The sequence below is a fragment of the Camelus dromedarius genome, chromosome 15 (genome assembly GCF_036321535.1).
Source record: "Camelus dromedarius isolate mCamDro1 chromosome 15, mCamDro1.pat, whole genome shotgun sequence".
Lineage (NCBI taxonomy): Eukaryota > Metazoa > Chordata > Mammalia > Artiodactyla > Camelidae > Camelus > Camelus dromedarius.
Window position 1 is genome coordinate 30,609,465 of NC_087450.1, and position 27,214 is coordinate 30,636,678.

At 35.5% G+C, this 27,214-nt stretch overlaps 2 protein-coding genes across 2 annotated transcripts in view; one reads left to right on the forward strand and one right to left on the reverse strand.

Annotated features, from left to right (window-relative positions):
• Positions 1-29: 29 nt before the first annotated feature.
• PIGF (phosphatidylinositol glycan anchor biosynthesis class F) lies at positions 30-26,230 on the forward strand. Its single transcript, XM_010997170.3, has 6 exons — positions 30-180; positions 2,028-2,276; positions 3,421-3,512; positions 4,766-4,882; positions 14,388-14,496; positions 25,919-26,230. The coding sequence occupies exons 2-6, from the start codon at positions 2,049-2,051 to the stop codon at positions 26,030-26,032; spliced, it is 660 nt and encodes a 219-aa protein (XP_010995472.1). The 5' UTR covers positions 30-180; positions 2,028-2,048; the 3' UTR covers positions 26,033-26,230.
• The window catches only part of RHOQ (ras homolog family member Q), a 35,410-nt gene continuing 31,467 nt past the window's right edge, over positions 23,272-27,214 (reverse strand). Inside the window, exon 5 of the mRNA XM_031466949.2 lies at positions 23,272-26,602. Within this exon, the coding sequence (XP_031322809.2) occupies positions 26,447-26,602 (156 nt within the window). The 3' untranslated portion in view covers positions 23,272-26,446. The remainder of the gene's footprint in view (positions 26,603-27,214) is intronic.

Genomic DNA, 27,214 nt, shown 5'->3' on the forward strand with positions numbered 1-27,214 from the left:
TAAGCGGCGGGAGGAATAAACGCGAGCGGGAAGGCGGGGCTGCCTTCTTGGCCCGCCTCACCTTCTGCAATTGGCTATGAGGCCTTGGGTCCTGCGCCTGCGCGAGAGCCAGGGAGGCGAGTAGCACCTGATGGTAGGAGGTGGTAACCGTTCCTTCCCTTCCGCGGGCGGGAGCTTTAGGTAAGCCCAGCCGGACGTTCCCGGCACGCGAGCCTCCCGGGGCTGCAAGCCACCCCCCTCAACTGCCCAACTTGCTGGGAATCTCTGTCCCGGTCCTTCCACTCCCGCCGGCCCCTCGAGCGCCACCCTTCGGGCGAGACCCAGGGACTGCCCTGATACCTGGCACTCTTTTGGATCCGACTTTATGTGTCTGTCCCTCCGTTTCTATTGATCTCCACGCCTGTGCTCTTTGATTATGCTTCTCAACTCGTCCCTCGTTGTTCACATCCCGGCCGACTGAGGCTTGGGAAGAGTCCCTAGCGACCCAGTTTGGGATGCCTCGGCAGATTAAGGTCCCGCGACTCCTGCGAAGGCTCCTCCAGGAGCCGCCCAGAAGGGCCTTCTCTGCCGCTGCAAGTCATGAGGACCCAGGCCAGGTCAGACTGCGGACACCGGGGTCCTGGCCATCCTCGGGGGCACCTGCCGGGAGTCCTGGGCTCGCCAGGGCCTAACACAGGGCTAATTTCTCAGGAAAGGCAACGCGGGACCCAGTCTTCGTTCGTTTGTTCGTTCATTCATTCATTCAGCAAGCATTTGAGTTTGGGTACCACTCACTGTCTTGGGTCCAAATCTGCTCCTGTCAGTTGGGATTCTGAGGGTGGCCCAGAAAAATATCTAAAGGAGTGTCTATTGAGAGAATGTATTCTGGATTCCCCGCCCCGCCCCTCAGCTGAAGTTGGGACCATTTCCTTTTTCCTTTCTTGCCACTCATTCTCTTCTGGACCCCCTAGTGTGCATCTTTATATCAAAGAGGCTAGACTTTGAAATGGCTTTAGCATTTGGGAGCTTGGGACCTTGAAGTGTTTCCTAATCTGCCCTAGCTTGTTTCCTTATCGGTAAAGTATTTGCCTTTGAAAAGGATAGAGTGAATTAAACGAGAGTGTTAAGATAAGGCTTGGATTCGCCCTTTTGCCCTAGTAGGAGCCCTGTGTGTGGCTATAAAATATTTACCTTTTTTTTCTGGAATATTCACCACAGTATAACATGTGGACTATTACTTTAATAAGGTCCTTACTTAACAGTCAATACTATGTATAAGCTCTCTGTTAGGTAATTTATAAATACATACATACATAAAATACGTGTTTTGGACAGAAAGAGATAGTAAATATTTTTCCTCCTTTTATTCATGCTCTACTTTTGGACTCTAGCATCTGTAACCTTGTCATTTTGGTGTTTGTTGTTGTTGTTGTTGTTGTTGTTGTTGTTGTTGTTGTTGTTGTTGTTTTAAGCACTGGGCTCCCTTAGTTTAGCATAATGTTCTTTAAATGATCTTGATAACACTGGCCACCATTTGAGTATTCCAGTGTGCGCCTGGCATCACTTGGTGTATGCTAGAAGATGTGAACTACTGTGATGTTAGACAAGGGACCACCATGATAAAAAGTGCCAACAATTCAGCCAAAGTGTATTCATGGGGTTTCTAGAATACATAGCTTATAGTACCAACAGGACAAATCATTAACCCATGTGGTTTTTTTTTTTTTTTTTCACCTCTGATTTTGGAAAAAAAAGAAAAAAAATGAATTACTTAATTAGACCTAGCACATGACCGTTTTGCAGAAACTAGTCACAAATATTTAAGAAATTAGTAGATTTGTCCTTTTTTTAGGCTCTGAGAGCTGTTTGTACCATGTTAGTCTACATGTGTATTTACACATATGCATCTTCCTGTATTCCAAACTAAGACATTATTGCCCATAGAAAATTGACTTTGGTTCATGGCTTCTTTTTAGACACTGGAGCATTTAGGACAATGGAAAAAGTCATTATTGCCTATCGTCTTTTCTTAATTTGTTTTTCATTAGAAAGCCACTCAAGAAAACACCATGAAAGACACTGACATCAAGAGACTACTGTATGCCCATCTTTTATGCATATTTTCAATTATCCTAAGCATCTTCATTCCATCATTCTTCTTGGAGAACTTCTCAATATTGGAAACACACTTAACATGGTTGTGCATCTGTTCTGTTTTTGTAACTGCCATCAATTTAGTATTATATTTAGTAGGGAAACCAAACACATCTTCTAAAAGAAGTTCATTATCGTACAAGGTAAGGCTAATTTCTTGATAACTGATTTTTATATGTACGTGATGTTTCTTTTACTGGAAGAATAAAGTCTTAGTCAAGTACTTATTGGGTTATTTACAGTGAATAAAGGACCTGATTTTTTTCCTCCCAAAGCAGTAGCCTATTGCTTGCTGGAAGACTGCCTACAATGTATGATAAAGTCTTGCCATGCGTTAATTGGATGGATATCATAGCATTGTGAAAGTATATAGTCATATTTTTTGTTATTGTTGAAGATAAATGTAACAATCACATCTTTAAATCTTATTTTATAAGACTTTTCAGTTTATTTTCATTTATCTTTTGCATTTCTGAAAGACACAGTGGGTTTTTCAGAAATTACGAAATAAGCCTCCTTGGTAGCTTTTGTTTCAAACGTGGCCTTCCTTGACTAAGCAGTAAAGTTTTCAGAAATTGGAATCTATTTTCTGGAATATTCACTCCAGGGTAACACTTGACTTTTACTTTAAATTAATAAAGTCCCCACTTAACATTATTCAGTACTCTTGTATTCTATTAGGTAATTTAAAACACTTTTGCTACCCTGTGATTTAAAAAGCTCAACGTGTGTTTTATAATTAGATCTTATTGAGCTCCAAATCAAGTCCCACGTAATGATTTGCAGACATGCAGGTCTTTTTTCTTATGGATCATATAGTAACATGAATATGATTTGGGAGATAATTTAACATTGTGCTTTTTTTTTGGTCCAATTTTCCTAGAAGTTTTGTTTTAAAATAAAAAAATTGCTATAGTCATTATTTTCTGTAAGTATTTCATGTATTATTACAAAATAAGAACTGTTGGGGTGGGTTTGTAGCCTAGCACTCTGTTATTGGTAAATATTTCATAAATACTGGTTAACAACATAGTTCAGTATATAGTATAGAAACAGAAACGTTTTCTGACTCTACTGTTGGTTGGATGTGTGAGATATGGGGGTTATACTTGTAGGCCTTTTTACAGGGCTGTGCAAAGAATATATGATCTGACTTCAGGAGCAAATCCCAAGAGTATTCATCTATGTTATGCATTATGGGAATAACTTTTATTTGTAGACAAAATCAAAGCATTTGCTGTTCATTAGATATTCTCTTAACTCTTTAAATTATTCATTTCTTTTTAGGTAACTAGACTTTTGAAATGCTGTATCTACTTTCTTATGTCTTGTTTCTCCTTTCATGTAATTTTTGTTCTATATGGAGCACCACTAACAGAGTAAGTCTGAAACTTTTACCTTAAGGCAATTGTATTTTAAAACAGTCATTTATTAAACCAAATGCTAATTCTGTTGGTGATTAGAGAAATAAACACTGTGTGTTTAATTAATGGATCATGGAAGGATACTGACATCATTGCCCTTCCTTGGCAGTGTTATTCTTTTAAGAGACAGTGGAATAACTTAATTCATTAAATGCTCCTAATACCTAGCCTTCTATTACTCAATTACATAAAGGAGGGAGGTAGATGAGAAACTACTATGCCGATAAGTGTGTGGCCCTTAGAACCTCTAAGGAAATTTACTATAAGTTAGTTATAAGTAGCATATCAGTTCCTAGTAAATGAGATTCTGAAGTGCTTGAAAAAAGTATGTTTTCTTAAGGAAAGGGAGTTGATTCTTGTATTTAATTATGTAATGAGCTAATGTTTCTAGTTTAAAGGTAAAATTTAAGTGAACACCTTTTCAAAACTGAACAATTTTAAATCAATGAAAGCTAAATTCATGAATATGTCTTATACCATATTCATTATAGTTTGGGAAACTTTAAGTGGTTAATAATCATGGTAAAATGAGTGATGTGATACACAGCCATGTATATAGTTTTATATATATATATATACACACATATATATATATACATGGTTACATACACACACACTAAATTAACAGGTAATTATTTTCTAGAGAGGGGGAGGACAAGACCTTTGTAATGGGAAGTGGCAGTTTCTGTCCAATCCATTTTAAAGTAGAATGAATGTCTGGAGCAGTGATTCTCAAAGTGGGTTCTAAAACTGGCAGCATCAGTGTTTTATCAAAGTGCAGATTCTTAGGACTTAGAAACTCCAGGAGTAGGGTTCCTCCAACCTTCAGTTTATCCAGCTCTCCAACTGGTTCTGATGTAACCTAAATTTGAACCACTGGTTGCAGAGAAAGTTCCAGAGAATATTGAGGAAAAAGTTAGTGATCGAGAAATGGCGTTTCTTGCAATGGACAGTCTCAGTGTAAATCATAGGGCAGTTAACACTTTTGAACTCTATTGTTAAAGCCAGATATTTGCTAGGTCATTTTTTATAGCTTGCATTTCAGTAGTAACATTTTTTATAGTTATCATTTCGGTAGAACTCATATTACCTTTCAAAGTATAAGAAAATAGTTTTATATTAAATCTAGTTAAATAAAAAGGATGATACATGCATGTGTACATGCACCTTTAACACTTAAAAAGTTAATACAGTGTCTTTTTCCCTAGGTTGGTGTTGGAAACATTTTCACTTGCAGTTCTTTTATCTACTTTTACTACTGTACCTTGTTTATGTTTGTTAGGACCAAACTTCAAAGCATGGCTAAGAGTTTTCAGTAGAAATGGGTAAGTTTTAATTTTCTATCCTAGTAATGTTTGAAATTTTTAAAAACTAGTGATGTACTTTTCTACTCATGACAGCTTGCTGATTGTTCCTTGAGTGTTTCTCAGCACTGTATGGTTCTCAGAGATGCCTAAAGGGCCCGCTGCAACTGGGGACCAGGGCCAGGAAAGGGTGGTATGCACTTGAGGGGACCCAAGCAGGCGGAATATAGGCCCCTCCCTCCACTTCAGCAAGATCAACTTTGCTTTTTTTCTGTATGATAGAATTCCGCTTAGCCTTTTGCTTGAAAAGGGTTTCTGCTACCAAAAGAAAGCTTTGAAAACCACACCTCAGGGATAATTTATCACTGTGATAAAATTGCTACAGATAAAATTGCTCCCATACATCTTAAAATGTAGAATTGGGGTTCACCATCCAAAAATGTTTACTGTAACAACCATAATTTCTTGTTTGGCGTCTTTCATGGAGAGATATCCGAGTGCAAATTTTTACAGGATTTTATTCCCTTAGCAGCTGTATATATTTTCAGCGTGGCTAAGTAAAAATACAGCATCTTGAAAGGCATTGAAATTACTTGTATCAGAAATAGTTGAGGCATAACTCAGAAAACTAGAAAGTTACTTGGTGCACATGATTTTGTCCTATTTATCACCCAGCAGCAGAAACATCTTGAGCCCTTACCTCTGTGCTTTATGTTGTGCAAGCTCCGGGTAGAGTCTGAAGTACTAGCCGTGATTCTCTCCCTGAGGAGCTTGGACATTCAAGGGACAAGGATGAAATGAGCAAACAACCTAAGACTAAAATTGTGTAAATCAGACAGTAAATGTTTCAGGAACTCAGTAGGGTCCACTGAAGAGGAGACCACTGAAGAATGAGCTGAAGGAGGGGATGACCTATGAAGGATCAGGAGTAAGAGATTTGGTGAGACTTAAGGGGAAAGAGGAGACACCTGTTCTAGGGGAATGAATGAAACCTTAGAAACGGAAATGAATGTAGTATTCTTGTGTGATTTGGAAGAGAACGGCCCAAGAGAGCAGAGGATGCTTGCCAGGTAGCTAGGCTCCATAAATTACTGTCTTTTCCCTTTTGAAATGCATACTGTTTGTTCCCCTTCAGAACCATCTTCTGGTGTTCATCAGGTCTCTTGAAAACAAAAGTATCATCGTCACTTTTTCCCACGTTGTTACAATGGCATCCCAAATGGCATTAATTTCTTTTAGAATTTAGTTTGAAAATTTTAAACAGTGAAAATCAGTTGAAACCTTATTGGTTTGGATTGGTGATTTATCCAGCTTTGAATTCTGTTTCTGCTGATAGCATTAATGGTGTATTTGGGGGAGATACTGTCATCTGATTCTATTGTCAGTTCTGCTGTAAGATGGTGTGTGCATCCCTAAAAATCCCTGCATTGTGCAAAATCAGGCAATAGAAAACACAGAGCTTATGGGAAAGATGGGATTAGGCCATGACACTCAAAACCTTCATCAGTAACACATTTAAAAAGGTAGGAACTTAATAAAAAATAGTAGGACAGCTTAATACATGTTAAATGGTTAAGAAATACATAAATATTATAATAAATATGATACTTTTCCTTGGAAAAAACCTGAAATTTGCTTTTGGAAGTAGATGTGAGAATGGTTGCCTCTTGCAAGTTATCATGAAGTGGCAAATGAGAGTTGTTGGAAAGTTAAGACAGAAGTGGAGGGTGTGGCTCATACACACCAAGGGAACTGAGATAGCTGGGGGATGGGTTTTTTAAATAGTCTTGAGATATAATTCAAATACCGTGCACGTCACCTTTGTAACATGCAATTCAGTGTGGATGTGTACCACATTTTGTTTATCCATTCATCAGTCGATGGACATCAGGGTTGTTTTCACTTTTTACTGTTTTGAATAAGTTGCCATAAGCATTTGTGTTCGGGTTTTTATGCGGACATATTTTTTTTCTCACTTGAATCTATGCCAGGGAGTGAAATTGTTGGGTCATATGGTAACTCCATGTTTACTCATTTGAAGAACTGCCAAGACTTTTCCAGTGTGACTGCACCATTTTACATGTCCACAGCAGTGTGTGAGGGCTCCAATTCCCCTACATCCTCACCAACAGTTGTTATTATCTGACTATTTGATTATTGCCATCCTAATGGGTGTAAAGTGTTCCCTCTTTGTGTTTTTATTTGCATTTCCCTGCTGACTAATGAGGTCAAGCACTTTTTCATGTTCCTATTGAGCACTGTAATGTATACATACAGATATCAAATTATAATACTGTATACCTGAAACTTAGAACTTTTTCAAGCTAAGCCTGTAGCAGGAAGCTGTTAGATTTCTCTGATGCCACCTAAACTTCAGTAGACTGCAAAAATATCCTTCTCAAATTTCTAATAACAGATTATTCCAGATTTTTTTTTAAAAGAGGGTTATTTTAAAGAAACTTGAAGGTATAAAAGTCATATAGTTTTCTAAAAAATTCTGCCAACTTCTTTTTGGTGTACTTTATTACTGAATATACTCAATTTGTACTAGTTTACTTCAATTTGTTGCTTTGATGTTATAATTATCGTGGGGTTTCTTTCTCCCATTTGTTGACTTTCTTATGAATGCAGATGATAATCTGACTACCTTAGTCCTACAGTTTTCATTGAAGTTTGCTTTTTTATTTATCAGTTATTTTATGCTATTGTTTGATGTTTAAGTGAGAACCTGATCACTTTTAGTGACATGAAAAAAACTGAATTTCTCAATAGTTTTCTGAATCTATAGTTATCTTGCCAAAGTGAAGACAGCCTGTATGACCTATTTGTGTAGCAAAGATAGCAGGCCGCTTTTTGCCATCTTTGTATTGAAATGGATTTTATATTGAAAAAAGCACTGCGGACGTTAAGAGTAGAAGGATGGTGAATGACCAAAAATTTATACGTATAAAAATTAGGTAATTTAGCCTTAATGAGAGCACAAAAATTTAGTGGCCAAGAGGCATTCGTTTTAATATTTATTCAGTGGGTAAAGGGAAAAGTTTATATAAGAATTCTGCAAAATATCTTTAGCCACTAGGAGGAGTTATTTGGTGTCTCTTTTTTAGATGAAGAGATCAACAGCTAAAAAGATCAGCTCCATCTAAATAAGCACTGCCTACCTGAGCCATAATGTTTACTGAAAACTGTCTCAGGTACCTGATACAGTGTCTGACACAGAGATAGTAGGCATTCAAAATGGTCTATTTATTTCAATTAAGATTTGACATAATGAATTTCAGTGGAGTCAAATAGTGTAGATAGTTACTTAGAACTCATTGTCATGAAGATTATCTGTAATGTTGCTTTGGTCACTTTTAAGTTTGTTCACAGAATAGTGAACTGTTTACTCTATTTTCAATCCTCTTGATTATGTGTACATTCCTTAACTATGAAGAAATTAGCCATTAACTATAGAATTCAGATGGTTTTACTATGGCAATTTATAAAATGAGAATATGTCAGTCAGTGCTGCTATAAATCAGTGAATAAAAAGGAATTTTTTTGTTTATTCCAAAAGAATATGTATTATAAAACTTCAAGTAATAGAAAAATATTGAAGAGCAGCCATTACCATCAGATTTTATATATTCTAATTTTATCTGTGCAAAAACATATGTAGTTTAAAAACAAAAATGGTTATGCTAGTCAGTCCTTTATAGCTTGCTTTTTTTTTTCACTTATTGGGAATGTATTTCATTGTATGTGTGTATAATCTACCTTTCCTTGCATAGTATCCTTATTATATCTTCATCTATAAGTAATGGAAGACTTCAGCTTATACTGGGTTGAGCAATAAGGAAATTGATGATCTCACACAATAGAGGTTGTGTGGTTCTAGATACAGACAGTCAAGTTGTGGCTGTACTTCTTACTGGTTCTCCTGGTTCTTATCCTCAGGCTGGTACCGAGATGGCAGCAGCTTCTCTTCCTTCAGTCTTCCTAAACTAGTCACTGGGAGAGAGAATGGGATCAGCATGATTTAATTAGTCTAATCATCAGAGATGAGATGAATGTTGGGCAGTTAGCCATCATTATAAGTATTCTGTGTACCAAGATTTATTAACTAATTTCCTATTGAGGGTTATTATCAGATCTTCATGATTATAAATAATGTTATGAACATCTTTGTACCTTATAATTTTGTATGCTTGTGCAGGGATTTCTGTATACCAGATTTCTGGAGTAGAATTCCTAAGTCAAAAAAAGTTGATAAACATTGCCAAACTAAAGTTCTAATTTGAAATATATGTATATTATATATATATAATATATATATATCACACACACACACACACTCAACACAGTGCCAGTTTTCCCAAATCCCCATCAGTGCTGTTTATACTTTTTATCAGCCTACCAGGGCTGCTGCCTACTGGACTCTGCCAAGGAGGCAGACTGTGCTACAGTAGTTTAATCTGATTTCTAATGGGATGCATAAGCTCTAGTCAGAAGTTTTTTTAAAGTTTAATTTATGGAACCACCATTTATTAAATTTCAGCTGAATATTACTGATTAAATCACAAAGATAGCATTTCCCTTACCCTAGCTATCTGCCTCTATTCTCTCCTTCTGCCTCATGTCACAGGAAATTTGATAGAAAATAACATCCAGTCCTCAAAATGCAGCTTCCAGACAGGAAAAATTGGTGTTGGTTAAGATGGGAAGACAGCTCCAAAGGTAATTCACTTATTTTATCTGAGCAAACAGGTAGTTTGGACAGCCTTACCATGTGAAGTGTGGGCAAGATGAAAAGAAATGGCATGGCAACCCCTAAAAACACACTATAGAAGAAGAAAAAGTCATAGAAGATAAGGAATCCAGCCTGAAAGAAAATGCTACCCAAGGAACAAAAACAAACAAAAAAGCTCCATGCAATTTATCACAGAAAAGATGTTATTAAGGAGATGAATTCAATAAGATACAAACTCAAAGATGAGATAATGAAAGAAAATGAGGTGGAGAAGGAAATTGCAGAATTAATGAAATAAATTGAGAATCCAGATCACACTATTACAGATCATAAATTAGAAACATAGATAAATTAGAAAATCAAGTTGTAGCATGGAGAAAAGTTTTCAGCTAATCAAAATGAATGAAGGCTAAGGGGGGTTGGGAAGAGTAAAGCAATTGGAAAAGAAATGATAAATATAGAGAACAGATAAAGGAGATCAACTTAAGACGAGTTAGTACCCCTAAAATACAAAACAAAAAATAATTCAAAGATATGACAGAAGACACTTTCTCCAGATGAAGGAATTATTCAGTTTGTATACAAGGGGGCTCACTGTATCAAAAAATAACTGAATGAATTGGATTCAGAACAGAATATAAATGCTATAAAAATATTATAGTAATGGAAGTTATAGTGGGGGAAGGGAAGATGGAGAAAGGGAAGATGTTCCCCCAACCACTCTGGCTACCCCCAGATCCTGAGCCTATTTGCTACAACCTCTTCAGGAAATAAGGCTTAAATGAAATTCTGCATATTGAACAATGAGTCTTCACCTTGTACCTGGTCCTTTTCACCCACTGGGCCCAGTGCACTGACAGCCAGGCTTATACCATCCAGGCAGAATATTGAAATGATTTCTTTCTGGGGAAAATGGTACAAGAATACCCTCAGATAATGACTTTCAAGATTTCTCTAAAAGGCTGGGTTCCTGCGAAATTCCTGGTACAGTTGAATCATGCTACTTGTGTGCAGTGAACACTAAACAGTCAAAATAAAAAGACCCCAACATATCTTCTATGCAGAAATAAAGTTAGATTAAAAAAAAAAAAAAAAAAAAAGAACTGGGAGCCAGAATGGCTCTGAACTTCTCAGGTGGGAATCAGAAAACAATAGAGCAATGCCTTCAACATTCTGAGACAAATTGGTTTCCAACAATTATAGTAAAGTCATCTTCACACTTTAAACATCTCTGAAATCTATTTTCCATGTACCCTTTCTCAGGAATCTATTAAAGGAGGTGCTTTAAAAAAAGAAAAAAAAAAAAAAGGAAAGGGAAAACAGAAGGAGGAAGTCTTAGAATTCAGGGAACAGGAGTTCCCAAAGCACTGAGAGAGGCAAAGGGAATTCACAAGATGGTGTAGGGAACTCACAGGACAGCAGCTGTGCCTCAGGCTTAGAGAACAAGCAGTTCAGTTTGGAGCAGGTGAGGTGTCTCCACAAAAGAAAGAGAACAGAGAGAGGCGGGGAGCACAAACAAGTATTTAGAGGTGATGTGTGTTTTCTTTGGAATATTTGAGGATGACTTAGTGACAGGAACGTAAGCAAATGGTGGGTGAAAAAGAGGCATTCTTAACATCCAAAGGAAATTTAAAATTTACTCTAAGAAAGGAATGTAATTATGGTTTGCAGTGTGCTTTCAGCTGTGATGAATATTTCCATAATCATCATAATGTAGACACTGTGCTATTGATCCAGCTGAGAAGAGGAGATATTACCGTCAAAGAGGAAGATGAGTCACAGAGAAATGTGTGTGTGGGGATGGAAGGCTTGTGGGTAAAGAGTTCTAAATCCTCTTCTTCCATGGTAGAAAGCAGAAAGTAACTAAATCTTGAAAATCTATGCATAATGAATGTTCTTTTAAATTTCAAGTACATAGAAGACACAGGAAGAGTTGAAAGTGCCTGCCTCTGGAGCCGATATCAGGAGTAGAGAGGGGTGCAGGGAGGGTTTATTATTATTAGTCTAATCATGATCTTCGACTTTAAAGGCACTTGTATATATTATTTTAATAAATATAAATTTTTAATTTTAAAAAGACAGGCTACAGAATTTTTCTAATTTTAAACTAGATCTTGGCTCCATTTGTTTCTGCACTTATTATATGTAAGATCATAAACGCTCTTAATGTACCAAACAAACAAAATAGAGGACAACCTCTTGGATATTTACACTTACTTTAACAAATATAAGATGGCCACAAGTGTGGTATAATGATGAAAGATGTGAAGACATGGATCTTGCCCCTTAGCCCAAGGAACTTGGAGCTTAGAACTTAGACAATACATACATAAATCTTATTGAAACTAAGCTCTGATCATATTGCTGCCTTGATTTGAAATCTTCAGGGACTTCTTTAAGTTTGACCTTCAAGGCTTTTCTGAAATCCTAACACTAAATCTGCCACAATGAGATACCACTTCACTACCCACTAAGATGGCTATAATCATTAATAAGTGTTAGCAGGGATGTGGAAATTGGAACCCTCGTATACTGCTGATGGGAAAATAAAATAGCTCAGCTGCCTTGGAGAACAGTGTGGCAGTTACTCAAAACTCAGAAGATTAAGCATAGAATTACTAGCAAGTCCATTCCTTAGTATATCTCCAAGAAAAATGAGAACATATGTTCACACAAAACTTGTACATGGATGTTTATAGTAGCATTATGTGTAATAGCCAAAAAGTCAAAACAAGCCAAGTGTCCATCAACTGATGTTTGGAAAAAATAAAATGTGATATATCCATATAACAAAATATTATTCGGCAATAAAAAAGAATGAAATGTTTTTACATGCTACAAAATGGATGAACCTTGGAAACATGGTAAGTGGAAGAAATGAGTCACAGAAGGCCATACATTGATTCATTTATTTGAAATGTTCAGAATAGGCAAATCCATAGAGACAGAAGGAAGACTGGTGGTTGCCTAGGTCTAGAGGGAAGGGGAAATTGGGAGTGACTACTAATGGGTAAAGGGTTTTATTGTGGGGTGATGGTTGCATAACTGTAAATACACTAAAAACATTGAATTGTGCACTTTAAGTGAATTGTATGGCTGAAAAGGGTTTTCTGTGGCAAGTTTTTACTGTCTTCGATAAAGTTATTTTTAAAAATTCTAACTCTAGCCTATTTTTCCAGTCTTATTTTCCATTCTTCCACTTGGCCTCAACCAATTTTAATTAAGTTCTTTCTACCAACAATGCAGCTCTTTCTCCAGTTCTTTGAGACCAAATACTACCCATTCTTCCAAATCCAGCTGAACTTCCTCCTCTTTCATAAAATGGAAAAAGTTAACTCTTCCTAGCAGAAAGTAAACTCTGCTCTCAGCTTCTACCAGACCTTATGTCTCCAGGCACATAACTTTATGTATTGCAACATAGACAAGTTGTGTAAGTGAAAGGCAGTCAACATTTGTCAGCCATATAAAGTCAAAAATTACCCTAGAAAATCCTTTAAGTTGCCTGAGCAGTACAGTTCTTTCTTTACATTCAACTCACCAGTTTTTTCCCTCCAAGATTAGAACAGATAAATCTCTGTTCTGTTGAACGCTAGTTGAGAAATTGATTTGCATTTTTAAGTGTTACACAAAATAAAGAACAATAAAGCCCAGCGAATAACACAAATGTGGATGTATGGTGATTGCCTCCAACTTTCTTCCAGTCCCAGTTTTCAACAGAAACAGGCTAAAGCTCTTAACTTGTGTAGGTTGTGGATGAGAAGTAATAAGATGGACAGGTCACTGGGGATTGGTTTGGGCACTGACTTGCCGTTCGGGATTGCTTTAATTCAGTGTACATTTTATGTGATTGACCTATTTCTAATGAAAGAAACTAACAAAGCAAATATTTTCCCCTTTTCCACACCAGCAGGAAGAAACTGCTTTTCATAAACTTTGTAATAACTAAATAACTAACTAAACCACTAAATATTTGGACTCCAGTTATTGCATCGTGATGGGATTTTACTCTGCTATAACTAGACTCATGGTCCACGCGGTTAAATGATCACACTATTGGGGGCAGGCTGAAACCAAGACTTACTAAGAGACTGGCAGAATTATGTCTTTCCACCCTTATACTATAAAATGTGTACTTAACAAATAAGAATGGTAGGTAGAATCACTAAATATTTTGAAATACTTTGTTCTCATTCTCTGCTCCTTCCCCACCAAATAGAGTTGATTTGCTTAAATGAAGTGTGCCATAAGGGGCTAGTTGAATAAGCGATGCTTCCTTCATACAATGGAATCCTAGTAAAACTGTTAACAAGGGAAAACAGCTAAACTGGGTTTATAAGATGGTGCATTTGAGTTTTGTTTTGAAGAATATATAATATATGTATGCATATATGCAGATGTGCATATATCATTCTAAACAAAATTGTGTTTATTTGTGTATGCATAAAATATTTCTGGAAGGATATGTAATAAGTTGGTAATAGCAGTTGCTTTTGGGGAAAGGAACCAGAGTTGATGATTAAGATGGGAGGAGGACTTAGTTTTTACTGCAAACCCTCTTTCGTATTGTTTGACTTTCACTATGTGCACATACTACCTTTCCAGGTGAAAAACAGTTATATCTTCTTACCAATTAATCGTTGATAATTCATGGCAAATATTGGTATGTCAATTTGAGACACTTATTTTAAATGAACAGAACATATATGTATGAATAGTGTTAATTTGTGCTGTTTGTTTGATTCCCCAGCAGCTAAGATATATACCACCAATGGTTTACATATTTGTGTTTTACAGGGCTACATCCATCTGGGAGAATAGTCTCCAGATCACTACAATTTCTAGTTTTGTAGGAACATGGCTTGGAGCCTTTCCTATTCCACTCGATTGGGGAAGACCATGGCAGGTTGGTTTGAGCTCCTTAAAGCAACAAAATAGATGTTTGTACAATGATGGTTAAACTGATGAAGCTAACTAGTATGTATATATAAATTGTTTTGTTGTTCAGTTTATCAGGGATGCCAATTCCCTCTGTCACTATAATCTGGGTGACTCATTGGGGCCTGTCTAATGCCACAGGTATCAAGATCAGCCTGTTTCTATCTTCCAGCACTATTTTTTCTATATGTATAGGTGAATAAACAAGCTTAGTTTGAGGATATGTATAGAATTTTTTAAAAAATAGGCTAGAAGTTACAGGAATTCCCTATTTTCAACTTTGATATTCATTGCCTTTATGGCCTTAGATTCATATTTTCTTAGCGTGATTGATAGCCAAATTGAATGTTGATATTGAGGGATTTTTTAAAAATCATATAACAAAGTAGGTTTTGAAATAGGGGTTTGTGGTATCAGAGGAAGCTCATAAGCATCAGGTTTTTCATTTCTTGTCACAATAGGATGTAGCTAATAAGCTAAGTGAAGCACTATGAGATAAGTGTTCTTTTTATCCCCATTTTACAGATGAGGAAACATACCTAGAAGATATGTACTGTTTGTAAGGTCACTAAGCTAGTAATGTTTACATCTTTCTCATAATTTTTAATGGCTTTGTAGTAAACCATTATGTAGTTATTCTAAAATTTATTTAACATATTAACTATTGATCATTTAGGTTATTGCTAATATTTTACTGTTTTTACTATTTTACTATTATAAACAGTGCTGTTATAAACATCTTTGAATCTATCTCAATGGATTTTTCCAATGATTTTCTTAAGATAATTTCTCCCAAATGGAACTGTAGTATTAAAAAATATATTTTCTTTTTCCAACATGAAGAGAATTTTTCCCTGATTACAAAGACAGTATACATTTATTTAGAAAATTTAGGTAATACTAATAACTATAAAAAGTAAGTAAAAATTATCAAACATCCAGCCCAGAGGCAACTCCCATTTGTATTTTGGTGATAAGTTTTGCAGCTCTCTGTTTATGTATTCATAATATACATGTTTATTTTAAATCTGTGTTTTTTTCCTTCAACAATATATTATGGAGCACACTCTATGTCAGTGAAAATTTACATATGTGTAATACTTTGTTATTTTGGTAAAATCATATGCCAATTTCTTACAAATGGACACTTAGATTATTTACAGTTCTTACCATTGTTAATTAATTATTATTAATTATGGCGATTATCATAAAACATACATCTTTGCAGATTTGTCCAATTTTCTCTTTAGTGTAAATGCCTACATAATGAATGGCTGGGTTAAGTCTTTGTTATGTGTCTCAATTTCCAAAGGCTCTTGAGGAATTGCATGCTTTGCATTTAACTTCTTACTTTTTAAGCCCATTCTTTGTGCTTTCTATTAGATGTTATGTCTCCCAGAAAGATGAATTGTTCTTTTACATTCAGTAAGTTTGGTAGATTTGCCCTTCCCTCTGATGAGTCTTCATCTACTATGTGTTATAGAAACCCCTGGAGGTTTGGAGTGTATGGTGTCTCTGATACCCTTCCCGAGATTATAGTATTAATAAAGGTTTCCTTTATATTTCCTTGGCCATCTCAGTGATCACTGGGAAATAAGGATTCATTTGTACCCAAGTTACCGTCTTACGGAACTTAATTTCGTTCAGTAGTGTCAGTGATTTTTAAATTGGAGGACAATCAAAGTCACTGAAAAGTATACATAGGAAATTGTGTTTTAATTCATTACTTTCAGATATATGCAATTAAATCTAAATACAGAGTATCAATATATGAAGCAGTATGGGCCATCAGCTTCTGAGGTGGTAAGGCAATGTGTAATTAACATGTCAGTTTGCATATAGATGGAATATTTTGGAATGTAAAAGATTGATATCTTACACTTGTATAAGTCTTTTGTTTATAAGACTATGTAGAAGTAGATACTGAATTATGGGGAATAGATGTGCCTTTGTAAAGTCTGGGTTTAGATTTGTGAAGAAAATATATATTTTAGTTATTTATAATCCAGTTACCCATTTTTGATTGTTGAGGCTTTTAGCCACTGACTCTCAGTTTTCTACTTCAGTACTTGTTTATAATAAGGGGTGAGCTGGATCCAAACTAATGGTATCAGACTTTTTAAATTAATGTAAAGTTTCTATTTGAATTACTGAGTTTAAAAATATTGTCTATCTAGCTAATTAATAAGTAACAAATGTTGGTCTTCATTAAGAATGTTTCACTTGACTGGAATATTACTGGTTGTTTAATAATCTTTACTGTTGGGTTGTTTTTAGAGTGTTCCAAGTTAATGACCCACTTATTCACTATAATCTTTTAAAATTATGATAGATACTGTTGGTGAAATGATAAAATTGACGTATAATTAGTCATCTTTTATTCACATAATAATCACCTGCTCCTGTCCCTTTTAGTAATTGTTTACTGGTGTACTGGAGAAATGATAAGGGTTCTTTTTTTTTCTTTCTTTCACTTTTTATTCTCAGCAAACAAGGTTTTTTGTTCTGTTTTGTTTTTTCCTTCATAAATCTAACTACCCAGAGTAAGTACTTAGTGTGGCTCATGGTGCTGACAGAATCTGCCAGAGGAACAATAAATCAGATACAAGATTGTGGCATTACCTCAGAATGGAGATTTTTCTAGAGTAAAATTTCATGAGAATTCTACACATTATTATCGAAATTGTAACATGCATTAGGAACAGATTTTAGTGCTCTATTCCTTGTGGTCCAGTACAGATTTGACATGTTTGTGGTAAAGCAAGCTTTTCTGGATTGTGATCTGGTTTTACTTGTATTCTAATTAGAAAAACAAGAGTATCTGGTTAAGCAATTATACTTTCTTTAAAAACACACACACACAGACCACCTTACAAAAACTTTAACATGTTTTAACTCCACTTTTAAGACTTTGAACTCAAATCTGACTTTGTATAAAATTTCTAGAGGCCAGACATAAGATTATAATGATGCAAGTTTCTGTATTGAGCAGTTTCAGGAATACTTATATTTTTTAAATTGTTTCATCATTAAATGACTAGAAAGTCCCACTGAAATATATAGCCTCAATGAAAGAAAGTTTTTTCATGTACCAATAGAAATTTTAAATAATTTTACATAATGACAGATGACAAAAGATACCAGGCACCTTTTTAGTTGGAGGAAGCCTTCCCTTTGTAGGAGGCAGCAAGAGAATTTGCAGAAAGAGAGTATGGTCGGGTGGCTACCCACTGTGTTGTTGGGCATCTTTGCTGTTTTCTTTCCAAATAACTGAAAGTCATCTTGCTTCTCTTCTGGGCCTTAACTATTGCATTGCAAACATTTGAATCGTCCATAACCCAGACAGACTTCTTCACTCCAAGAGAAAGCTTATAGCTGTGGTTACTGACAAAATGAATATTTTGACAATGGAAAACCTTTGTACATTATAATTTGATGCTTTATCTGCTGTAAAAATAGCTAATCAGTAAATATTTGTTGAGTTCTTACTGTGTACAAAGTATATATTCTATGTAAGTTAACAGATACTCAAATATTATCAAGACTGGAATTTGTTTGATAACAATAATTTAGATTCATATTGTGATTCAGATTTAATATGGTCTAAATTTTTTGTATAATAGGTGATTATGAACCTTTCATCTAGAAAATGTCTTAATTCTTTATCAAAATGGGCTAGTATTTCATGTTGCTAAGAAAATTAATGGGAGGTTAAGAATTGTTGTTGGTTATTCTGAGCAAAGGAAATTTACCATGAAGTTTTTAAACCCACATGTTTTAGTAATAGGTAGACAGATACCAGGATGGTCAGGGCTCTGGCATCAGATTATTGGGTTCAAATCCTGGCTCTGCCAATTGCTAGTGAAGATTAAATAATATAATCCTTCTAAAGGACTTAGTTCAGAACCTAACACGTAGTTACTGCTTAATGTTACAGGCATTTGTGACCTATAAAAGGAGTAGGTTAATAACTATTTTTTTTAGCATTACCCAATAAACTGCTAATTCCATTATTTGAGTTCTCAGAGTGTTAGAGAGTATGTTAATTGTCTCAGTTTATTTTATTCATTCTGCCCAGCGGTTCTTCAGTTGGCAGAATGGATTGTTAACTCACCCTTTTGTTTCTCTAGTATTTATGTATTCAAGGTATTTGGATTTCACATACTTTTCAATCCCGTCTGACGTTTCAGAATGTGATAGAAAGAAAACGTAATTATCTGTAGATCCCTCTGTGTGTGCATCAGGCATGGGACTTGGCACTGTCACCCAAGGAACTTAATCCTGACAGCCACAGTGCAAGGCAGGTTTCATTCCCATTTCTACACATAAGAAAGCAAAGTGTGGCGAGGGGAGTACACATCTTGCTCAGTATTACTTGGCTGGTAAGAGAAAGACTCAGGATCCAGAGCCCCAGGACACCATGATTCTCTTTGTCCCTGGAGACTCTGAAACATAACTTTTGTTTTTAGAAAATGGCCATAGCTTAGCTCTCTTTGGAAAAGGTTGAGTAGTTGACTATATTGCATTTCTTTCCCCTCATGAGGATTTCATTTAAATGCCATGACTACTCTGGTAATGTATGTATTTTAGACCATAAAATTTAATATATTTGTAGGAGAGTATATAAAACTAGTATGTGAAGCTTTTGTACCTAGAAAACCAACAAATGCCTTTAAACTCTGGACTTTATTGCTACTGTCTCCAAAATGGAATTGAACCAGATTTGAACCAAATCTCTTCTAAGCCCACTTACTTCTTATAAAGTAAAAAGGCAAAATGGATTGAAATTGTCTTTAAAACAATTTAAAATTGTTTAAAAATGTTTGTATTTACTCCTATCAGATACTAGATAAGTGAGACATTGTTATATTTAAAAATCCTTTTTTGTTTTCTCTGGTTTTATCAGGTTAAAAATTTAGTATCTGTGAAACATTTATATAAAGTCACAGATGCCACAGATAATACTTTCATAAATTGAAGCTAGAGAGCATAAGGATAATTAGATGAAATACTACAAATAATGCTAGAGTGAGGGATAAAACTAGGATTATGGATTCAATTATTGAAGGGTTGCATATTTTTAGGTTAATTGGTGTTTCTGTTACTAAAGGTATTATATAGTGTTTTAGACAGGCCAAAATAAAATATTAGTTTATATGAATGTGATTTATATATTTGAAGAATGGAAAAAACCTGTAATATTTAACTGATAGAAAATGGTTCTGGATTTAAAAGGTGGGTTCCTTGTAGGGTAATGATATTGAAAATGATCTGCTAGCAGGACTTTTATGTGAGAGAGAAGAGTGCTGGCTAAAGTAACCCTTTTGCATGGTCCTGGCAAGGACCATTTATTGTCACTTTGACAAGAAGGTCCGGCCCAGCGACTACGCACCTCTCCACAAATAGCTCTTCCTAAATCTGTGTTCTTAGTCATAGGAGAGTGGTACAGTATACGTGAAACAGGACAGATTTACAACTAGAGAAATATATCCAGCTGAACAGATTCATCTACACATGTATTTCTACATCCGACAATAGCATTTGCTTTAAGAACATCTGGAAAAACGTACCACCTAAAGCCAAATTCAGAGGAAAATAGAAATGACCATTTAAAACCACTAGAAAAAGATGAATTCTGTCAATCATGTAAATGTAAATTATTGTAAGCATAATAAACAAAACATATTAAAAAGTAGTTCTTGAGAAATTTAGAACTGCCTGGGTTTTATCTTCTTCTTCTTTTTTTTTTAATCTGAAAGAGCCAGTAATCCTAATGGTTGTGAGTTCTATGTTTCTAGGTTTTCTGATCTTCAGGTAGGTCAGTGTCCCCATGATATCTGTGATAGCACATACCTCTCCAAAAATAATACTGTAGCACATTTTAAAAAAAATTTTGTTGTTAAAATTTATCTAAAATTAAATAATCTTAGTTTGCCCCTTACCTTCTTGGTTTAGGAGTGGCTCTCAGTAGTTTTGAATGAATGGAGCCATTTAAATGGAGACTTAAAAATGACAGAAATGTCTACCAGTGGTTGGTATATAACCAGTTTCTGTGCTTATACTTCTTAAAAGTTATGAAAAACGACAGCTAGGAGCAGGAATTGCCCTTCTATTTCAGAGGTGGGGCTACATATGGTTAACATAATGCCATGTGCTGTATCCCTCTTGAGAGTTCCCTCCTGTAAGCTTTATGCATCCCATACGTATCATGTGAAGAACTGCATATGCTAAAGATGCTTATGTTACAAGGGCAAAGGAATAAATAGTTCCTATAGCACAATATAACATTGCTTATGAACTATTTTATTTGTCCCAAACTGCTGGCTCTAATTATTAACCTACTAGAATACCTAAGAGGTACTTCCACTAGTGATAATGTAAGTTTAATTTTTTCCAAGTTAAAACATGTAATATACAGAATGATACTGATGCACGGTACTTTACAGCTTTCATGATAGTTTTTTAAAATATTACTTCATTTAATACAATAGCCCCATGTTTTAAGTGCAAGAGGTGTTGTTATTCCTGTTTTGCAATTGGGAAACTGAGGCTCAATTGTTAAGTGACCTGGCGAAGGTCGTATGGCCAGTAAGGGGCTGTACACTAAGTAGTGCTGCTCTGAACACTGAGGTGCATTTATCTTTTCAAATTAGAGTTTTCTCCAGATATTTGCCCAGGAGTAGGATTGCTGGATCATATGTTAATTTTATTTTTAATTTTTTAAGGAATCTCCATACTGTTTACCATAATGGCTGCTCCAATTTATATTCTCACCAACAGTGTAGGAGGGTTCCCTTTTCTCTACACCCTCTTCAGCATTTATTTGTAGACTTTTTTGTGATGTGATACCTCATTGTAGTTTTGATTTGCATTTCTCTGATAATTAACGCTATTGAGCATCTTTTCACATACTTGTTGGTCGTCTGTATGTTGTCTTTGGACAAATGTCTGTTTAGGTTTTTTGCCCATTTGTTGACTGGGCTGTTTGGTTTTTTGATATTAAGCTGTATAAGTTCTTTGTATCTTTGGGAAATTAATCCAAGGGTCACATATTTAACAAATGGCAGAGCTGAGACTCAAATCAAGTCAAATACAAAAATCAGTGTTCTTAATCACTATTCTGTACTACTTAGAACATGTTTTGAAACATATCAAACTCTATATACCAGTACATTTTCCTTTCCTAAAATGTAAGCACTGTTTTAGAAAGCACTGATCAGAAAGCAGTGTGGTTTTCAGGTGGAAATAAGCTTGTGTAATTTTGAAATGTCTTTCAACCAGCAATAATATCGATTTTAACAAAAAAACAGTTATATATATATATTATTTAAGAATTTTTTTAGCTTATTAGGGTGAAATTGTTTAATTTCTGAGAGAAAAATTACTTATGGTTGGTAGCATGTACCAAGATCCTATAATATCAGGCCTTTGTTAATGCTGATTATTTCAAGAGAATACTGACCTTTTTGGTTTAAGTACTGAAACATACAATAGAAAAGAGTCATCTGATTTTGAGGAAGGATAACAGTGGTACTCTCAGCAAGATATTTTTTTCACATGGTGCCGCTACTCATTTTTTAAGCTTTTCTTTTTGACAGTAATCATAATAATTTTACCCACTTGCATTATATTATCTTTTGTTATGCAGCGGAAATTCTTATTTAGTGATTAAAAACACTTAAATTTATTAAAAAAACTGGATAAAACGAAGATAGTCATTTTGGTGGTAAAACACTTGTGACTTCCTTTACACGAGTGAGTTTTCTATTTTCCTTAAACAAAACAATTATATATAGCCATCTCAGATTACTATAATTTGGAGAAATGTTTATAGCAACACAGTTGAAGTGTCTGTTCAATAGATACTACGTGTGTGTGTGTGTGTGTGTGTGTTTTAAATCCTATTGGTGGCATGAGGAACGTTAAATAGAAACATCTTCATAGGCAGTAATTTTAAATGGAAAACTTCAAGATCTAATTAAGAAAATATGTGATTAAGCTAGGGTTATTTGACAAGTCAATATGAATTGTTGCCATAGGATAGTTTTAATTTTTTTTAAAGCAATTATAAGAAGGTTAGTAGGAAATTACTTGAGGAAAGGTTGTGTGTCGGCAACCTCCCCTAACTCCCTTCAGCAGCTCCTTTCGCCATTCCCTGTCTGGTCTACCAAGATCAGGAGGGTTGCCCTTATATAAAGAAATTCTCTTTAAAAAAAAAAGTGACTGTTATAATTAATAACTACTTATTTCAGAAAAGTCAAGCAGGAAAGCCTGACCTATCACTAGCATACAGTCTTCAAAGCCATTCCAACATTTTAATTTGCTGATGGCATAGATTTCTTGAGATGTTGAACAGCAAGTGTTCCAAGCTTTAAGCCCTCATTAGACAGAACTTTCTAACTAACATTGACTTCATTTTTGGCATTCCACTAGAGGTGAATGAAGTATGGCAGCTGCTTAAAGAATGTGTGTGTATGTGTATGTATGTGTCTGGAAACAAAGAGCCACACTGAAATTACAAAGTGATTAAAATAGAATTTAGTAACCCAAATTGGAATTTGGCTGGCATTCACGAGGCATGATTATTCTGCCTACACTTTGACGACGTGCTCTTTACCAAAATGCAGTTGCTCACAATAGGCCGATGAAGCACAGATTCACAGCATGAGAAGTAGAGGAAAGAGTATTATCCTGAATGTTTACATAGAGTGTTAAATAAAAACTACTAAGGTAAGAAGTTCAGTACTTTACATAGATAGTAAACTATGCATATTATTTTATTTGTAACCCCAAGTGTTAAGGTGGGACGCTATTAAAGTAACAATCACTTAAAAAGCAACAACACCAACAAACCAGTATTTAATTTGGTACTTAAAATTAATAATTAAAAATCAAATGGAAGCAATGCCTAAAGTAACTAAGATAATTCACAATAAAAACCATTAGTTCAGGCTCTACTGATTGGAAATATGATAATTCAACATAGGCTAACCTAGAATGTACCTTTAGAGATAGAGTAAGGATATAAGCAAAGTATTAAGTAAGGTTTCAGGAAGCTCCTAAAATTATTTTTAAGAACTTCAGAATTGATTATCTCTATGCAAAAAATATTAACTGTAAGTTTAAGTTCATTCATATATGACCCTATTTGAAGCAGTGTATTTTCATTCACTAGGAAAATTCATGTCAGTAAGATACTTTGAAGCATTTCATTTTCCAGATGTCACTACTTTGAACCAGGTGTTCCAGTGATTAGCCTGAATTTCTGGTGAAACCTAAGCCTTAAATGAAGACATGCTTTTGAAAATAAGGCAACTTTTCTACAATCTGTTTATGAACAGAAAACAAATCTTTGGTTTTAGATAAAGTGGCAGGAAAGATTCTGCAGAAAAGAAATACTAAAGGACCAAAGCAGTGAAAAGGCTCCTAATAAGCAGTGGGAAACTCCAAACCCTTCAAGGTCAATAGAGCACTTAAGGCACCTCAGGTTCAGATGAGACAATCGTCTTTGCTTAGAGTTCTAACAATCTATGTACAGGATTCTTACCATCTAAGAACATGATGCCGAAAAGTTCATGTCCAACAGTGATTACTGTGAGTGAGGAAGAAGAACATCAGAAGAGTAGACAAATGGGAGAGATTTTAGAGATCATCTCTTCTACCTCCCGTATTTAAAAGATAAGGAAACTGAGGCCCAGTCAAGAAACAGAGGTGACACCAAAGTTTGTGTTTCCAGATTCCTAGTCCATTTCTCTTAGGGCAGGACAAATTCTAGATTTTAACTTTATTGGCTAGGAAACCAAGTGTTTCAGAGATGTGAATTTGAGGAAGAAAAAAAAAAAAATCCCCATCAAATCCCCAAAGGCAAGTTAGAAATAAATGTATAATACTTTACTGTCTTAATTCCTTTATACCATGTGTTGGACAACTTAGCTAATATACTAATTAATGTATACAATTCTTTTCAGTTCTATCTAAAAATAGCAGACCAAAATTAAATGAGAAAGTTACATCAGATTCCATTTGAGCATACATAAGGCCATGGTACTTAACGTGAACCACCACTTCTTGGGAGAAAGAAGACATCCACTGTTCAGTTCAAAGAGAAAGCTCCGGACTAGTTATCCAGTAGATTCTGCTCTTCAATGGGGAAGAAGATGCTTATATTTTTAAAAATCTCTACAAAGCTCACACACACGACAGTACATCCTAGATTTGTGACTGATATGAGCAGTTAAGGCTGTCATTTTCAAGTATAAAAGTTTAGTGTTCCATTACCCAATCTGTGCAATAGATGTAGCTATAAGCTCAAGTCATGGAAGTCAACAGAAGTTCACCAGAGACATAAATCATAATTTAGGCAACAGCAAGTTTAAATGTAGGAAAGGCTGGGGAAAAAATGTATGGATTAGATTATGATTCTCTGAACTGCATTAGTTTGTTCACACTGAAACTTTATCTAACACTCTTGCCTGGTGCATGGCATTTGGAATAAGGTAGACTGACAGCAGACCAAACAAGGACGCTTAATTAGGTAACAGAACTAGTAATTAAGATGGTTCACCTCTGACACAGTTCTACTGCCTGTTTCCCTAGAGAAAGATTAGAAATGGCTCCAGTATACCAAACAAGCTTTACAGATGAACATGAAAAACATTTTTTTAAACTAGGGCCTTTCACCTAGGGACCAACACGCACTGCTCGTGCATGAAATAAATCAACGTTACTTACTTCTGGCTTGATATAATATTGTGAAATGTAATATGGCTGGAGAAAATGGGTATCTGGAAGCCAGGATGTCATTTAACTAACACTCTAAGTGTGTACATAAATTGTACTTCTGTAACGTCTACTATGGTTCCAATATCTGTATCTGGAAGGTGACATCAGTTTTATTATGAAAGCAGTTGCTTTGTTATAAAGTCCATGTAACATGCTTGAATTCTAGGTCTTTTCTCTTTAACACAGTTTAAAGTTTCTTGTGGTTTGGTCAGCATATACACTTTTCTTTTCATTTGATGTACAAGCCAATGTGGAAATTAAAAAACAAAATCACCAACTAGTTCAGAGAGCTAAATTGAGTCCAGGGTTATGGCAAAGTCTGACCCAAAATTTTAATTTGTAATTTTAGCATGTATCTCATGCAGTCTGGGGCACATCGAACTAAATCTGCAGTCACCAGAAGCCTTGTTACAGTTGAAAGCACGTTAACTAAAATGTCTACATTTTTAGTGTTCATGATAAATGCAGTTATGACCTTATTATACTTTTGGCATTCTTTTAAGAAAGCACATTAAGCTTTAATATAGAAATATTTAGGTTACACTTAAGTTGTGCTCAAGTAATAATAAAACATTTGTTCTTTTTGACCTCATACATTCTCTCCTCAGGAATGGCCCATCTCCTGCACGCTTGGAGCGACCTTTGGCTACATGGCTGGCCTTGTCATTTCGCCACTCTGGATATACTGGAATAGAAAGGAACTTACATACAAGAACAATTAATTGGAGCAAAGGGAGAAGATATTTCTTTGTGCAGATTCCATAAAGACTGTGCAGAAATGTACATGGTCTAAGCCAGGCAGTTCCACTTAACAGCACTGTTTTTTTATGTCATTACAACATGATGTGATTGTAGCTTTTGAAACTATGAAACCCCTGAGAGATTGTACCATCTAGTCGAAATAAAGTATTTATAATAGATTGTGGCTTCAGATGCTGTTTGCTGCTTCTTGGACCTTTAAGAAACATTCTTAATGAACTTTATAGAATTCTGAGGACAGGGTTTTTTTGTTTTTTTGTTTTTTCTTTTCAACTTTTAAACTGCTTCATTATTCAGAAGAGGTCTGGGTGTAGCTGTAGCATTTCATATGCTTTCTGAGAGAAGTGGACAGTTTCCTTGGCCACTGAAGATGTTTCTCACGTAATCAAACAACAGTTTATACATCTTGATCCTATTCTTTTTTTTACTGTGTGTTTCTTTGGAGTTAAAATGGCTATGATAGCCTCATCAAAAACAGTCTTCAATCCCTTCTGGGTTAAAGCTGAACATTCCACGTAGCAGCACGCACCTATCTGGGAGGGAGAAAAAAAAAATCACAAATATATAAAATCTTTTTTACACAACTGGTGCCACGCAAACACACCATTATAAGGAAAATTATAAAATACAGCTATGCAGAAGGAATGAAATCAGCCATATATTCATGATACCCAGAGATAGCTAACTGTTAAAATGTTAGTGTATATCCTTCCAGACTTTCTCTATGAAAAATTCTTTCATTCATCAAATATTTACTAGGTACTTACTATATGCCAGGCACTGTTTTTTGATGCTGGGGATCTTGTCAAAGAACTGAATAAAAGAGCAAAGTCCCTGCTGTGAAATGCTTACATTTGCTTAAGTTCTGCCAGGGAAGGAAGACACAAAGGAAGGAATACAGAGCAGATGGTGGCACATGCTATGGAGAAAAATGCAGAGTGAGGAGGGTGGAGGGTGCAGAGGATAGCGGTGGTGGTGGTCAGGGAAAGCTGCTCAACAAGGTGACGTTACCTAGTGAGGGACACCTAGGGGAAGCGTATCCAGGCAGATGGAGCCACAGATGTAAAGACTCTGATGCAGGAGGATGCGTGGAGCATTCAGGGGCAGGAAAGATGCTAGAGTGGCAGGAGAGAGTGAGCGGAAGG

Excerpts from the sequence above, each read along its gene's own strand:
- PIGF (XM_010997170.3), top strand. The coding sequence starts at position 2,049 with ATGAAAGACACTGACATCAAGAGACTACTGTATGCCCATCTTTTATGC. Across the intron at positions 2,277-3,420 it reads GAAGTTCATTATCGTACAAG|GTAACTAGACTTTTGAAATG; the intron begins GTAAGGCTAATT and ends ATTTCTTTTTAG. Across the intron at positions 4,883-14,387 it reads AGAGTTTTCAGTAGAAATGG|GGCTACATCCATCTGGGAGA; the intron begins GTAAGTTTTAAT and ends TGTGTTTTACAG.